The sequence below is a fragment of the Poecilia reticulata genome, chromosome 11 (assembly GCF_904066995.2).
Source record: "Poecilia reticulata chromosome 11, P_reticulata-male-v2, whole genome shotgun sequence".
Lineage (NCBI taxonomy): Eukaryota > Metazoa > Chordata > Actinopteri > Cyprinodontiformes > Poeciliidae > Poecilia > Poecilia reticulata.
Genome location: NC_088840.1, coordinates 3,362,290 through 3,378,166, shown reverse-complemented (window position 1 = coordinate 3,378,166; position 15,877 = coordinate 3,362,290). Strand labels below are relative to the sequence as shown.

At 38.4% G+C, this 15,877-nt stretch overlaps 1 protein-coding gene across 5 annotated transcripts in view; it reads right to left on the bottom strand.

Moving 5' to 3' along the window:
* phactr4a (phosphatase and actin regulator 4a) overlaps positions 1-13,968 on the bottom strand; it is a 38,657-nt gene extending 24,689 nt beyond the window's left edge. Inside the window, exons 1-2 of one of the 5 annotated variants that reach the window (XM_008421319.2) lie at positions 13,597-13,968; positions 4,924-4,965 (exon numbers count right to left, since the gene is read on the bottom strand). In XM_008421319.2, coding sequence (XP_008419541.2) covers positions 4,924-4,936 — 13 coding nt within the window. In that variant the 5' untranslated portion in view covers positions 4,937-4,965; positions 13,597-13,968. Of the gene's footprint in view, positions 1-4,923; positions 4,966-7,176; positions 8,082-8,264; positions 8,504-12,578; positions 12,667-13,596 lie in introns of those variants that run through there. The other 4 variants (XM_008421321.2, XM_008421320.2, XM_008421322.3 and 1 more) reach the window with 4 other exon arrangements.
* Between the last annotated feature and the right edge of the window lie 1,909 nt (positions 13,969-15,877).

Sequence of the window (15,877 nt, the reverse complement as noted above, 5' to 3'; positions counted from 1 at the left end):
TTATTATTTATTTTACATCAGGTGTTCTGCTTCTAATTGCACAGACTGATCAAATTAAAGTTGTTTTGTTTGACCAAGCTTGTGCAGCTATTGGTGGGTTTAAGTGTGATGAACTGGTGTAGAGTAAGCACATTAATTTTTTATTTAGTACATTGATGTCTATGTTTTTTTTAAATAAATCTTTTAAGTCAATTCAGGGGTTTTTATGCATCGGATCACTATCAGCAGACATTAAACCTCAGATATGCGTCTCTGAATCGGTAGTGAGAGAAATGGATCCTCAAGATAATCTTGAATAAAAACATGACTGCTTCAGGATATTGAAAACTGTACATGACCTGAGTGGTTGTATTTTAATTAAAAACAAAGACTCAGTTATTACAATTTGAATAAAAGAAGACTTTTAAACAAGATAGATTATTTTACCTTTTGCAGTTTTGCACATAATGTTTGAGTTCTTTAAAAAAAATTGTGTGCAACACATTGTAACACACCTTGTAAAACTAATGTTCTATTAAATCACAGCAGTTTGTTTCATTTGTGAAACCGAATAACAATAAATGTTGACCACTGGCTACAGATTTGTTCAATTTCTTTCATTCACAGCATGAATATATACTTTTTGGGTTAACAAACATGGTTAAAATGGAATTCAGAAAAATAGGAATTTTATTTTCCTAAATTCCCAAATGGAATTTGGAAAATAAAAGATTTCATAGATTCCATCTATGGTCATGAGCTTTGGGTCATGACCGAAAGAACGAGATCACGGGTACAAGCGGCCGAAATGGGCTTCCTCCGCAGGGTCCCTGGGCTCTCCCTTAGAGATAGGGTGAGAAGCTCTGTCATCCGGGACGGACTCAGAGTAGAGCCGCTGCTCCTCCACGTCGAGGAGCCAGTTGAGGAGGCTCGGGCATCTGGTCAGGATGCCTCCTGGACGCCTCCCTGGTGAGGTGTTTCGGGCACGTCCCACCGGGAGGAGGCCTCGGGGAAGACCCAGGACACGCAGGAGGACTATGTCTCTTGGCTGGCCTGGGAACGCCTTGGGATTCCCCTGGAGGAGCTGGAAGAAGTGGCTGGGGAGAGGGAAGTCTGGGCCTCCCTTCTGAAGCTGCTGCCCCCGCGCCCCGACCCCGGATAAGCGGAAGAAAATGGATGGATGGATGGATGGATGGATGAAGATTTCATAGAACCCACAATGATCTCAACTAGCTGCTGTTTTGAAGGGCAGTTTTTCTTTTGTTATTTTTTTTTTGACAGAGACTTCTATATCCATTTTATTTGTCGTTTTGGTTTGCTTTGTTGGTTTTTTAAAATGTAATTTGCTAAAAGAACAGTAATGAAGACAAAACTGCACAAAAATTATATAATTTTTGCATTAAAGATGAAAAGAACCCTTTGTCCACAAATATGTTTGACCTGAAACTCCTGAAGTGGCAGTTTTAGCTACACCTGTTTCAAATTCTATTAAGAACAATCTCCTATTAAGTATAGTTGGCTATCCAATTATGTTTGGTTCTGGTTCTGTACTGATGCTCCGTCGAGGAGAGAGGGCTCACATTTTCACATGTTGAAAGTATTTTTTTTAGCTACAGATGTATCTTTTGCTACAAAAGACCAAGTGTTCACAAAAGGAATGCCGTTATTGCATTTTAGGCAATAGAATGCTCAGTTTTTAAAAGGATTTTTTGTTCCATCTTTTAATGCATTTCTTGTATCAAAAATATGCTGAATGTGCCAATTATATTTATCCGATTAATTGAGAATTAATTAATAATCACAACTAATAATCATTGGTACCACAGTGTCAAATGGCAGCAATTACCCAATCACTGAACCAGGACCATGTCCATCAGAGAAAATGGATTATATCAACACAGCAGTAGCAGTAAAAATAATTACTTTGTGAAATGCAGCATTTATTAATAAAAGATAAATTAAACTGTAAGTACACCTGATTATTTTATAGAAGCTAATAAAAGTGAGACCAACAGAGAAAACAGTACAGTACATTCTCTTATGGTTCTATTTATCATCTGAATCAAGTTATACTCTTGCTCCCTCTACAGGCCATTTAAGGTACTGTAATACAACAGCACGTCTTTGACTCATGTACGATCACAAGGCAGCAATCAAGACAACAGTCCAATAACACCAGGGTAAATACAGAGACATGATGAGCTTTTATTGTGTAATTTATGTTTCCATGGCTGGAAACCTGTTAGTTCTATTTAAAGAGGAGCAGCAGGCAGACATTTCAACAGGCTCCTCTCAACAAAGCCTGAACCTGGATCTGTGAGCTGCCTTACACAACTGTGTTTAGATCAGAAAGGTCCCATTTCACACAGAGCTGAAGAAGAAGTCCAGTTTATTTTTACTGCTTGGCCACACGTGCAAGCAGAGATGAGTTCCCTAAGCTGTCCTCAGTGAGGCCCTCTTAGTACTAAAGCACTCTTGGCACCGTGCCCTGCCTCCTCATGGTGCTTCTAGAGAAAACACAACGAACAACCAACCGGCAGCACTGACTTAGATCTTATACTCTTCAACTGCAACAGGCACAAGTCAAGAACATTCCACATGTGACATTCAGGAAACAGGTTTACTTACAAATATGTTGAGACTGCATAGCCATGTCAAACGTTGCACTACTGCTGCCTCTCCTGCACTGTGGCAGTGAGCCTCAGGTAATGTGAGTGTGCACAGATACTTAGAGCTTGTTAAATGATTGAGGTCAACAGTGAAATAGATTCAAGGCTGTGTGACTGTAAGGAAAACCAGCAGTGTTGCTACATGTAGGTGTGTGTGTTCAGGGTGAGGACCGATCAGGAGGTTTCAGTGATAAAAACCATGATGAGTCACACAGTCAACCCTTAAACCCTCACTCTATCGCTCACATCCCGTATTCTGCCCAGACACCTTGAAAACAGCAAGGAATCTCACAGCAGCAGCAATGAACAGCTTCCAATGCATGAAGATGCAAAGTGGCTTATTGTCAACTTATTAATAAACATCAAAACTCCATTATGTCTGCACTACATGCGGTGGAAAACCTTAATGACATTTTAAAACTAAAACATGATGAGTCAGATTACTCTGGACCACCTAAGGGTGGTGGTAGAGCAACTATTCATAACACCGAATACCATCGAACAAGCAGAGACAAAGCTTCCCTAGCAACCTAAAAAAAAGGAAGAGGTAACTTCAACTTTCAATTTAGGAAATTTGCAACCCGAGAACCAGAGCTTTCCAGAAACTAAAACTGATTGGCTGCGGACACTGCCTCTAGTTCCTGATGAAAGAGAACCTTTCTGATGGAGGGTTATCACCAATTTTAAGGTCAGAGCTAGAAACACCAACAACTCATGGTTAGTAAGCTCTAACCTAGTTAAACATTGGAACTGCTTTGGTGGAAAAGGATCCTACTATGGTCCCCTACTTTTCTTCTGCTTTGGAATCTCCATAGACAACAACTTTTACCTTTTACATCTAGAATCACACTTTTGGACAAGTCCAAACCCTTCTACACCCTTAACTTTCTTGCTTCATCGCTAAACAACTCAACTCAAGATGCTTGAGTTGATATACCCTGATATACTATAATGTTCTACACATCTCTTTTTTCATTACTCCAATTAACAATCCTAACATCTCCAGCTCAGCATCTTGTCCTTGGTACTGCCATTGTGCCAAAGGCAGTACCAGTTAAAATTCCTCCTTCCACTATAGAATCTTTCAGTAACAAATAAGACACTGCTGTCACTGTCTTCTTAACCTCTAATGTGCAATGGTCCTGACCTCACGTTCTTCAATTTATCCAATCTTAGTACCTCTGCTCTTTGCACTATAACATTGGATCTGTAGAGATAGTTTTTGGCAGGACATCCCAATTGTCCACGCTAATGATTCATTTCACCCCTCCCCCAAGCGATTTTGTACGCCGTTTTATTGTACAGCGTTTAGGAAAGCATTTTGACCACTAGTTGAACTCTCACTGCGTTGGCAGAATTAAACTCAAACGTGTATCAACGACATCAAGTCATACAAGTGCAACGACAAACATGATGAATGTGTCGTGCTTGTTGCAAGCAGTGCCCTTCTTGTGTCTTCCAATCATTGGGCAGTGTTGTGTGATGTCAGTAGCTCCACCCTGACTGTACATTGTCCTATACCTACAACAGAAGAGGGTCCAAAACTGACAATATGGGTCAGCTGCAAAGACCGCTAATACGATAAAAAACGACAACATAGAGTTCTGAATCGCAGACGTTAATCGTGAAAATTGTCATCAGCCAATTCTCTGCTACAACACACTAGAATAGGGGGTACACTTATTGCAGTTTTCTGGCCGTCCACCGATATTTTAAAAGCCTGACTTGTGGAGGAGGTAATTTAGCCGCTTTATTTAGGTGTGCTAGACCAATGATGCATCTTAAAAGGTTGCAGAACAAAGACCCTCAATGACTCAAACAGCTTTTAAAGAGGCCGAAGCCCAATGTCAAGGTGCTAAATTATGAAGTAAATGTTTTTAAAGTCCTATCTGATTACAACATTTTTATAACAACTGAAGGTAATATAATTACTTGATTGTGCTCTAAAATGCCACTATATGCCTGGAAAATACATAATACTGCTAACTTAAAGGCTCTCCAATATGCAATTGACAGAATGTTGTGTTTGGAATTTGTTGTTGAAAGTCTGAAACAAGCCAAGAATTTAGTAGTTTTATAAAGGTACAATATGTCGGAAGTGCATGCATTACTTGGAGCGATTGTGTGACCAGCAGAGAAACAAACAAAAAGCTGGCCTGACTCAACTCAACCTGACTACTTTTCTAAAGCTCTCATCTACATGTTAAGAGGTCACAGAAAATTTAAAACACACCTCAACATTTACAGTGCAGTAATATTTCAAAAGTTTTCTTACCAGGTTTTTCCATTACAGTTTCCAAAACTCTGCCGTTAGTACCTGAAACAGATAAACAGGATCAGTTTCAAACTTAATGCAGCTGTTCGCATGAAAACCTGAGATTATCAACTGCTATAAATTGTGTCATCGTCTATTATTTTGTGTTTTATTTTATAAAACACCTGACAATGACAAATAATCAATAGTATAAATTCAAACTAAATTGTAAGAAGCAGAATACAAAAAAGCAGACCTTTAAAAAAAAAAAAAAAAAAAAAAAAAAAGGTCTGCTTGTTTCCTTCAGTGATTCTTGGTGCAGCGTCACCACAGGTGAGAGGGAGGATCAATCTCCATGTTAAGAGATTGAACAGCCTCTATATGTAGCTCAGTACACCTCAACAACTTCTTTCTGCTTCTAGTTTATATGTCACAAAATGCTCTAGAGCAGTGTTTCTCAACCTTTTTTGGGCCACAGCCCCCACAGACCTTTATCCAGGTCCCTCACCACCCCCCACCAAAGAATTTGCAGGCTACTTTGCACTGACCATTATTTTATTGTTAATATTACTATCACTATTGTAGATGTTTTGACTTTTATGCTTGTTTCTGTATTTATCATCAAAAATAATTTCCCAGAGAACAAAAAAGTCATGGGAATAGAAATTATTTTCACAGGCGTCTATGAAAAATGCAATGATCATTCAAGTTAAAATTGGTAGGCCTAACAGCAGCCAATCAGTGGAAAAAATATTCTTATTTTGTGCCATTTTCTAGTTGTTAAATATTCCACAAAATGACCAGATAAAAGATTAACAACATGCCGGTTTAAACTTTGATCTATTTGCAAAATGACTGAGCTCTGCAACATTAAAACATGGATAGAACTGTAACTACATTAATCATAACTCTTCTTCTCTTCAGTGTTTGTCAGTTTCTGGTGGTGCAGCTCTGTGTTGCCTTCAGGAGAATGGGACATCAGAGTATCATCCATAAAATTTCACCCACATGGCATTTATTGTGCAAACCAGAGCTAGAAAAACTAAAGTTCCAGATCCTTTTAATGCCATACAAATATGAGACAGAAACATGGATTATATCTTTATATAGACCTGTCTATTGATTTATAGATTAATAGTTTTACTGGACAGAAATTACAAAGAACAAATCTGTTTCTTAATCAAATCCTAATGAGTCAAATTGAAAGTGTCATGGAGTCATCAGCCTCATGACATTAAAACTGACATGAAAAATAATATTGAAGAAATAAATATATCAAATCTAATTTAAAACATAAATAAGTGATCAGTTCTTTACTGTTATGGTCTGTAAGATATATTTATTCTCAGTACTAGATATGGTCTCAACAAACCCATGACATTTCAACAATATTATTTTACCTTTTATCTGGAAATAGTGTCTGTTTATTCTTGCCATACAATCCTCTGTATTAATTATTACTCAAAAGGTCGTGCCATACAGGTTTATTCCTCTGTATTTACTTTAGTTTCTTAGTTTATTCTTGCATTTTGTTCTGCATTCATTTCCATTTAATTTCTTTTGATTAGTATTATCCTCTCTTGGTTTATTGCTATGTCCACTTTAGTTTCGTTTCTGTTGCTAGATTTATTTTATCATTTATTGACGTTCACCATCACTAATTTTCACTCATTACCTGCTGCGCCGCCTAATCGTCATGTGTTTCACATCATGTGTTGATTTTTCACTGTTCAGCGCCGGATTCTCTGTTTTTATGCCATAATTCACATCTTTTTTTCTCTCTAATTCGTCGTTTTTTTTAAAGCCCCTAAGGTGCAGGGCGGTCGGGAAGCGTATTGATGGGGAAAAGGCAGACTGACATAAACCTTTTAAAACAACGGAAACAATTTCTGCATTCTGATTATTGAAATGTAAAAGTGCTGTAGTTCTGTTGTTCTATCACCCCCGTTTCATACCGGACCACTTATAGCACCGGTGTTAACGCTATAAAATGAACGCTCTCTATCGTGGCATCACCCATGGAGGGATTTCTTTATTTAAATTGGTTAATTTTTCAGAGGGATACAAAGTGAGGGTATCGTGATTTTAGCTACCAGTAACAAGAGAACGGAGCTGCGCCAAGAAGCTAACAGAAGCTAACAAACACTGAATAGAAGAAGAGCTGCTATCGATACAGTTGCCGCCAAGCATGGTTTAATGTTACACAATACAGTTTTACCAAGTTGCTCAAAGTCTAAACTGGCATTGTTGTGCATTTTAAGGTGTAAAGTTTACCTTAGACCAAACGCCCCCCAAAGGAATCCCAGCGCCCTCCTTTTGTAAGGATGTCCGCCAGCGCCCCCTGCTGTCCTCTGAACGCCCCCTGGGGGGCAGTACCGCCCACGTTGAGAACTGCTACTCTAGAGTATATCAGACAGATTATTTTCCATGTGAGCTCTTGAATGGTGTGTCCTGTAGCTTTAAGAGCCAGCACTAGCTAGGGGGTGTTTGTGGAAGACAAAGAGATCACAGGGACAAGGACAAACCAAACAGCTGACAACAACACAATTCTGGGTTTTTTTGTCCCAGTGAACACAACATGATAAGAGCTTTTAGGTTGCTCTTGTTTGTAATTGGGCAAAATCAGTGGGCTGGGCTACAATGTGACGACATCCAAGGTTGGTGGTTTCAGCGGTATCGACCTGCCCTTTGGCAGAGAACCAACTTTTAAACCCAGCCTGGGTGACTCACACACGACATGAATCTCTTACTACAAATAAAAAATAACAGGCTCACTGATCATCAAAACCCAACTATCTAGTCATCTTGGCAGTCAGGGATGGCTGTATTTTCCTAAGCATGTAAATGCACAACAAAAAAATCCATGACACTCGCAGTCGACGTCCTTGTTGGCATTGAGCTTTTGCAAAGTAAGCAGGTTATGAGAAACTGGATTTCGTTGTGGCGTTTCATCAAAATGGGGAGTGAAGACTTTTTCCAGGAAGTCGTCCGCTCCAATAACAGAGTCAACAACATCAAACCAGGCGGCTGCATAATTTCTGCTTCAGTCAGCGCTGCGTTGGAGCCGCCAACGCCTCTGGCTGGCAGCGTGGCTTCAGTCAAACCAGCTTGACAGGTTAAAATGTGCACAGCCTGTCCTTCATGCCTCTGTTCATCACAGCTCAAGTAAGGTATACAACGACATGTAAACAATGCTAATTCCTCCAATAATATTTCATTTTAAACAAAAACGTCCTAATAAATCGGAAGGTATGATATTAAACAACTGATTTTTATAACACTGACCAAAATGTGCTTATGTATTAGTCATTCTTCTCAATCAGCTGTAGAGAGAAGAGAAGTTGAGACAAAGTCAAACTCACTAATAATTCACCAGATAAAGTTCAGCCCGTCTGCAGCCCGGTTCGTTCTCAGGTGTCTTCCTCTGCGATGTTTCCAGCTTGCGGCTCAACAAACAATGAGCCAAGTTAATGTGCACCAGCCTGTTTGCGAATGCTCACTCCAAACAGGAAACCTCGACCTCACGGTGTGAAAGGGGACAAGCGTACGGGATCACGCCCCGTCAGCCCAACGTTTATGCTGAGGGCCTGAGCGGGACTTTGGCTGCTCTGGCTTCAAACCAGAGCCTCTATGTTGCCAGAGAAAAGTCAAGAACAAAATGTTTGTCAGTACACAAAAAAAAGCTTGGGAGCTGAGCATGGAGCTGAGAATAGCAGCCAGATTTTCAGGTTTGGTAACAGAATCCATCAGCAGTATTCCTGGCCTTTTTACAAGAGAAAAGGACACTGTGCACCGAGAGAACAGCTGACAGAATGACAGCGCAGAACAGAGACAGAGGACTGGAACCATGTCACAGTAGTTCTGCATTTCTGCTCACGGTTATTATAATTTCATAAACACCGAGTTAGCAACTATACATACCAGGTTTTCTACTAGAAAACCTGCCTTCTCCCAGTACTAACTGTAGAAATACACAACTCAGTCAGAAACAACCAATCAGGGTCAGGAGGAGGGTTTTAGTGCTGTCAATCACTCTCATGCTGGCCCGCTCCTGCTTGCTCTCTGCTATACTACACTTGGTTCACCACAGCATAGCTGGCCATGAATGCTGAGGCAAGTTAACATAGCCACTTATGATGGCGGATAAATGGTAAGTCGTTTTACCATCATTAGCACATTGAGCAGTGGTTGACTTACAGCACTAAGACCCTCATCAAAAGCTACTAACAGCTTTATATATTGTTGCGACATAAAAGGGAAACCTATAATCGAGGCACTGCGTTTAAAAACAGTCATTTTGATTAACCATCCATACCTAAAGACAGCTCAAGTCCAAACAACTCACCAAGTATCTTAATATAAACAGCATAAATGAAAACCTTAAACATCAGTCAGAACCTACCAAGTTCTGTCTTCAAACAGTCTTTTGCAAATAAAATATTGATAATGAGATGACCACTCAGGATCCAAATGACTCACTTTACCCAACAGGCACTGGGCCAACCAGCCGGATCAGATTGTTACAGTTCTGAAAGATGGGAACGGAGTGGCAGTTGTGAGCTCTTCTTTATTAATTGTACTTTTTAGCTGTGTTTTACACAGATGTAGAAAAAAGCTCCTCCTTTGACTGAGATGGAGAACAGGCACAAGGGGAGGAGCACAGCATTATCACATCATCTGAGGTGCCCAGGTTGGGACAGTGGAACATGTTTCAGCAACGTTATCTTTGCCAGAAAACAATCTGATCTCAAACAAGGCAAACAAAAAAATTATGAATGTAGCCGGCCTAGTGAAAAGGAACCGATTCCACAAGAACTAGTGCATTTGAGGAACCTTCAATCCCATCTCTGTAGAGGTGTTACAGAACGAAGTCAACAGAAGTACCAAAGCTGTACTTTCTACATGTTCAAACATGTCTGGAGCTCACTGAGGCAAAAGAGCAAGTCTTTAAAGTAGATAACAGAAAGGGGTACAGTGTTTCTCAGAGCTGTTTGTTTCCTTCTTCTGGACTTTAAACCAGGAGCATGCAGGATCTGGAAAAGTTAGCAGCCTTTTGGAAAGCTCTGTGTAATGGGATGGAGTCTAGACTATCTATGGAAAATACACAGACACCACTGCTTCAACAAAGATGCCAACTGTATTTACAATTGGGCGTACGCCGATAAATCAGCCTCAATTTCCTTCATTTTGGGAGATCGGTGATCAGCTGATACTTGCATGTGAAACCAATCTTATCCACCAATCTTTTCTACTTCAGCAAAAGTCTACATATCAGCCTCTGTCCTCTTTTGCTCTACTGTGAGAGAGGTTTGGCTAACAGGTGTTTGCAGCTAACAATAGTCACCCCACTGTTGCCAACTCAGCAATGTTCTTGCTATATGTAGCGATATCTCAGACAAAAAAAAATAAAAATCAGCAGCAAAAATTGGAATTGGCAAGTTAGGCTATGTTATCGGTGAACAGCCAGAAGAGTGCCATTGGTGCACCTCTATGCTATGGATCACATGTGTCAAACTCAAGGCCCTCCATAGCTATTTTGTGGACTCTAGATGACCACATCTAGATACACACAACTGTTCAAGATAACAGTTGTGTGCTTAAATATTATTTTAGCAGTCAAATCAAATCAGTTTTTATTTGTACAAGCCCAAATTACTACTGTGAAAAGATGTTCAGGATTATGTAATTTTAATAAGTATTCATTGAAAAAGAGAGATTATAACATTCTAACAGGTAGTTTTATCAATACGTTCTGACACAGCTGGCCCTTTGAGAACATTCACAATGTTGATGTGAAATGAAAATGAGTTTTACACCCCCGGTAAAGATCCTTTACCATAACATGAAACCTTGACATAACATGATTACGTTTTACATAATTGTGTAAAACATAATTATATTGTTTTAAACACACAAAGGGATTCCATTTTTTTAAATTTGATTTTCAGATAAAATACTTAATTAAATTATGTTTTACGATTTAGTGCTCTGCGTTCTGATGAGATGATTATTTGTGTTGCACAACACTCTCCCTTAAACCAATAAGCTGTTAACAAATGCTAAGTGTCATAAGCAGCTATGGAGAGAGACAGTGAGGGACAGAAGAAAAGAAAGAGACCTAAAATGTCAAAGTGTGCGATCAATTTAAACTCAAGACGTTTTTGCTCCCTTTGCTAAGGACTCAAACTTTTATCTGTAATTGTCAGTACAGAATCTGACATGTTTTACATGTACAGGAAATACATTTTAGCTAACATTATCTGTACTCAATGACCAAAGAACTGATGGAATGGAAAAAAATGGCTTGGAGATACCCATTTTATGAAAAAAAAGTCATATTTCACATTTGCAACTGAAAATTGAGTGTAATATAAAAGGTAGCATTAACTAATGCCTCAGTTTCTGTTTATTTTTTATTTTTTAAAAGTTAATGTAAAACATTTTATTTCTCATCTGTTCTTGTGCTTTAAAAAGCTTTTTCACATTTCAAACTTGAGTCTAAAAGTAATTTTTGAATTGTTTTGCATTTTAAGAAATGTTTTTTTATTCCCGTAACAAGGAACTGAATTGATTTTTACTACCATTTTTTCTTTCATCTTTCTTTTACTACCTTAAGTAGCTAGAATTTTTTTTCCCCATTTGATTACTAAAAATAATCAATAGATTACTAAAATACTTGTTTACGACAAACCTGGAAACATAGTGAGACTTTAAATTAGGAATTTGTTAAAGAAGAAAAAAAGACTACTAGCATCAGTGAAATTCATTCCCACAGATCAGACCACAGTCTCAAACTGTGTAGAGAATGTAACATATACAATATTGCTACATATTGATTATCAACCAGAACAGCAACACTCACATTGATCCAATATTTCCATATCGGTGCATCCCTACCTGTCGGTCAGACTCTTTACAACCCTTCAGAGATGTGATTTCTCGTTTGTTATTATTCTTATTGGCTGAAATGTCCAAGTTCACTGTGTTCCTTTATCCAGATTTTATTCACACAATCCCGTGAGTTCCTAGTCAGATCATTAGGACCCCCCCACCCCCTGGGAGCACTTCATGATTGAAAGAAACACAATCATCCATTGTGCTGAGGTCATTCTGCAGAGCTGGCATCACTTAATGAGCCGCTGAGCTGCAATTTGCATGATAAGAGAGAGAGACAGCCAGACGGAGAGAGAAACATAGAGAGAGAGAGAGAGAGAGAGAGAGAGAGAGAGAGAGAGAGAGAGAAAAAGAGAGAGAGAGAGAGAGAGATTTGCAGCGAGCCGCTGTCAACAAATAGTTGATGATGGCACACAGATCTGATTATATAACTCTCATGGTTCCACAACACTTACAAACTTCACTAAGAGTTTAACTAATTTCTTCTGAACATGTCCATTAACCTCCATTCAATTCAATGTGGATTTTCTACCAACTATAAACATCTTGTTTTAACAAATCTAGTTAACTTGTTGATATGTAGCATCAAAATTTACAAGATAGTCCTTTTAACAAAAAAATATCTCAAACTGTTTTGTGGAACACGGATATTTCCTCTTTCGCTGACGCTCCGATTCCTTCCCAACCTGTCAGGCCCGTTGTTCACAATGGACCCTCAATCTGGACAACGAAGTTCAATTTTAAAAACAGTGAACGTACAAAGTACCAGAAACACGACTGACCTGTCTATTTAGAACAAGCAGCTCCTTTTTGTCCTCCAGCTGTACGGTCGTCCCTACCGGGTGTGCTGCTGTTTTCAGGCACACAGTGCTTGTCAGAACAAGAACAAGGGGTTGACAAAGGAATGTCCTGGAATGCTTGGTAAAAGGGCAGACTTGTTCCTTCTACTTCACACCTTAATATTCCAGGCCATAAAAAGCCTCTGCTGGTATTCAAACATCGAGTACATGTCTGGAATCCAGTAGGATGAATCCAGGCGTTCATATCAAGGTGCACACTGACAACACACCGTTTAGCATCTGATTCAACCTCTAATCTGGAACCAAACAACAATGTCGTTTCCCTGTTTTTGAGGAACGTGAACTACATTTGATCAGCTTTAGTACAAAATATAAAACATAATAAAAGTGTATTATTCTACATTGATGAATTCATAATTTACACACCTGTGACCTGTAGAGAAGATACTTGATCCAATTTAATGTTGTCTATGAGTCAAGACAGTCTAGAAATCCCCACAATTTGTGCTTAAAAAGAAGATTAATTGGCTCTTTAATCTCAGACTGTGTATTAATGAGACTGTAAACAGTGTAGAATACTGCAGTGAAGGTTGGGTCAGATTTGACCAGATTTTCGCAAAAAGGCTGGAATAACTCTTTACCCTGCTTCCAATCAGACACGAACTTCAGCTAAGAGGTTAGATAACTTCTACACTTTATTTAGCTTTGCCCCAACAAACGCCAGTCAAATACTGAACGACACAGTTTGGAATAAACCATTACTCTACGAGTAGTGTTTCTGTTCCGACCTAACAAAACTTCGGTAGTTAGTACAGAGTGACTTATTACATCGATAAAGGTATCATGCTAATCCCTGACCGCTGGCAGCTAAAGCCGAGTAAGCCAGCAACAGGTGGCTACATCTTGTCCCACTACTGCTGCTGCTATGTGAGCTTAATATAAAGAGATCCCACTTCTCATCCCTGTTCACTGTGGAGTGTCGCGCGCAGCAGATACTCACCCTTTCTAGTACGTACTTTAAGTGTGTAGAGATGGACCCTCAAAACCCGGAGACGCGTTTCCCACCGGTGTCCTGGTTACTCCTGACACTCGTCGCTGCTGTCCATGACCCACAGGGAGCACAAGGCGGAACTAGCTCCCACGAATTAGGTTTCAGTCTAATTAAGTCACAAAACTAACTTTGAGTCCAGGAGGAAAAAAGTACAGCGTAAATACATCCAATGAATATTCCGCAAACGTCTTCCACGTACATTAAAATAAAGTATTTTCACTTTTTCTGTCGACAATATGTTGTCAATGGATACTTGGACGTTAACCTCCGAGGAAAGATTACATACTGAGGCGCATGCGTACTTCTGCCGGGGAAGTTGCTCCTGCACCTGACCTCCGAGCACGCGCCGCGGGCACGGGGGTAAACCTCAATAACCACGTGACCGGACATTTTACAGGAAATGACATTTTTCTCGGGTTAACTTTGTGTTAGAAGTGGTTAAAATCAGACATAATATAAGGATAAACGCCTCATGGACCGCTCTCGCCTATTGTCGCTGACGAGATTTAGGGCGGCCATCTTGGAGCGGTACACCGCTCCACTCAGTTTATGTGTTTAGCAGGCACAATGACGTATCAGCACATTTAATCGATCATAACACGCTTTTTTGTTACTGGAAACCATATTCAAACATCTATATAAGCTACATTTATGAACAATTGTATTATTTAAGTATGTTTTTAATACATAGTTCAGCATATTTAAATATGCTTAGTGGCTATAACAATAGAATAGGAATGAAATATAAACTGATATTGATGAATGATGAGCATATTAAAAAGCACACAGCCGTTCATAATTTATTTACTAAATTATTTAGTAATATCAATACATATTTATATAACTATACAAACACAAATAAATAATGATTAATACTGGCACAAAAAAATAATCATTAATACTGAATAATATATATTCAATACATGTTTATATGTATGTATATACATATATATATATATATATATATATATATATATATATATATATATATATATATATATATATATATATATATATATATATATATATATATACACTGCTCAAAAAAATAAAGGGAACACTTAAACAACACAATATAACTCCAAGTAAATCAAACTTCTGTGAAATCAAACTGTCCACTTAGGAAGCAACACTGATTGACAACGGGGACCCTCGTCGGGTCAATCAGTGTTGCTTCCTAAGTGGACAGTTTGATTTCACAGAAGTTTGATTTACTTGGAGTTATATTGTGTTGTTTAAGTGTTCCCTTTATTTTTTTGAGCAGTATATATATATATATATATATATATATATATATATATATATATATATATATATATATATATATATATATATATATATATATATACATGTTTTTCAGCCGACGAGTTATAGCTTCAGAGAGATTCAGCAGTCCAAAATCCGATGTGAGATTAATCCATGCTGCAATGAATCCGTTTTTCTTTAAAGATATCTCACATTTCTTCCTCACATCGTGTCTTTAGGAAACTTTCAAAACAAAAACAGAAGATTTGGGATGTATCTTACTAGTGAAAGAATTACATATAAATAATAGTCTTTACCACCTGTGTAAACTTTGCTGATGAATGTTATAACACATAATATAAGTTTTATAATACGTGTTACATTGTTTCATTTCTAATATAGGCTCTTGTGTCAGATAATCTAAGTCAATGTTAGAGAATAATTAATTTTTTGGGATTTACGGAATCTCAGTTACCCTTCATAGCGGGGCTGAACCCCATAGTACACCAAGCACTCTGAGGCATCTTCTGCTGTTTTGATTGAGCAAAGTAGAAGGGTATACTGCTCCAAGATGGCCGCCGTATTTCCTGCGCCGGAGCAGCCAATACGGGGTCTACTCTTATATTATGTCTATGGTTAAAATGGTTAAAGAGGGGTTCAAGTTTAGCTGCCAAAACGTTTAGCATTTTTTTCCTAAAGAATACACCAAGTTAAAAATAAATAACTTAAGCATAATACATATGATCCAGTGATTATCAAGACGTAATATTGTTTGAATTTAATCTTAAGCATACAGAAAAACACAAAATTCACACTCAATGTTTTATTACACAAAACAAAATGAATCGTGCTTGAAAATCTGGAATACTCTGAAAAGTATTCAAAACCCTCTTACTTTTTTCATATATTAAGTTACAACCACAAATTTAAGCATACTTTATTTGGGTTTTATAAAATAGACCATGACAAGTTGTGTTTTTGTGAA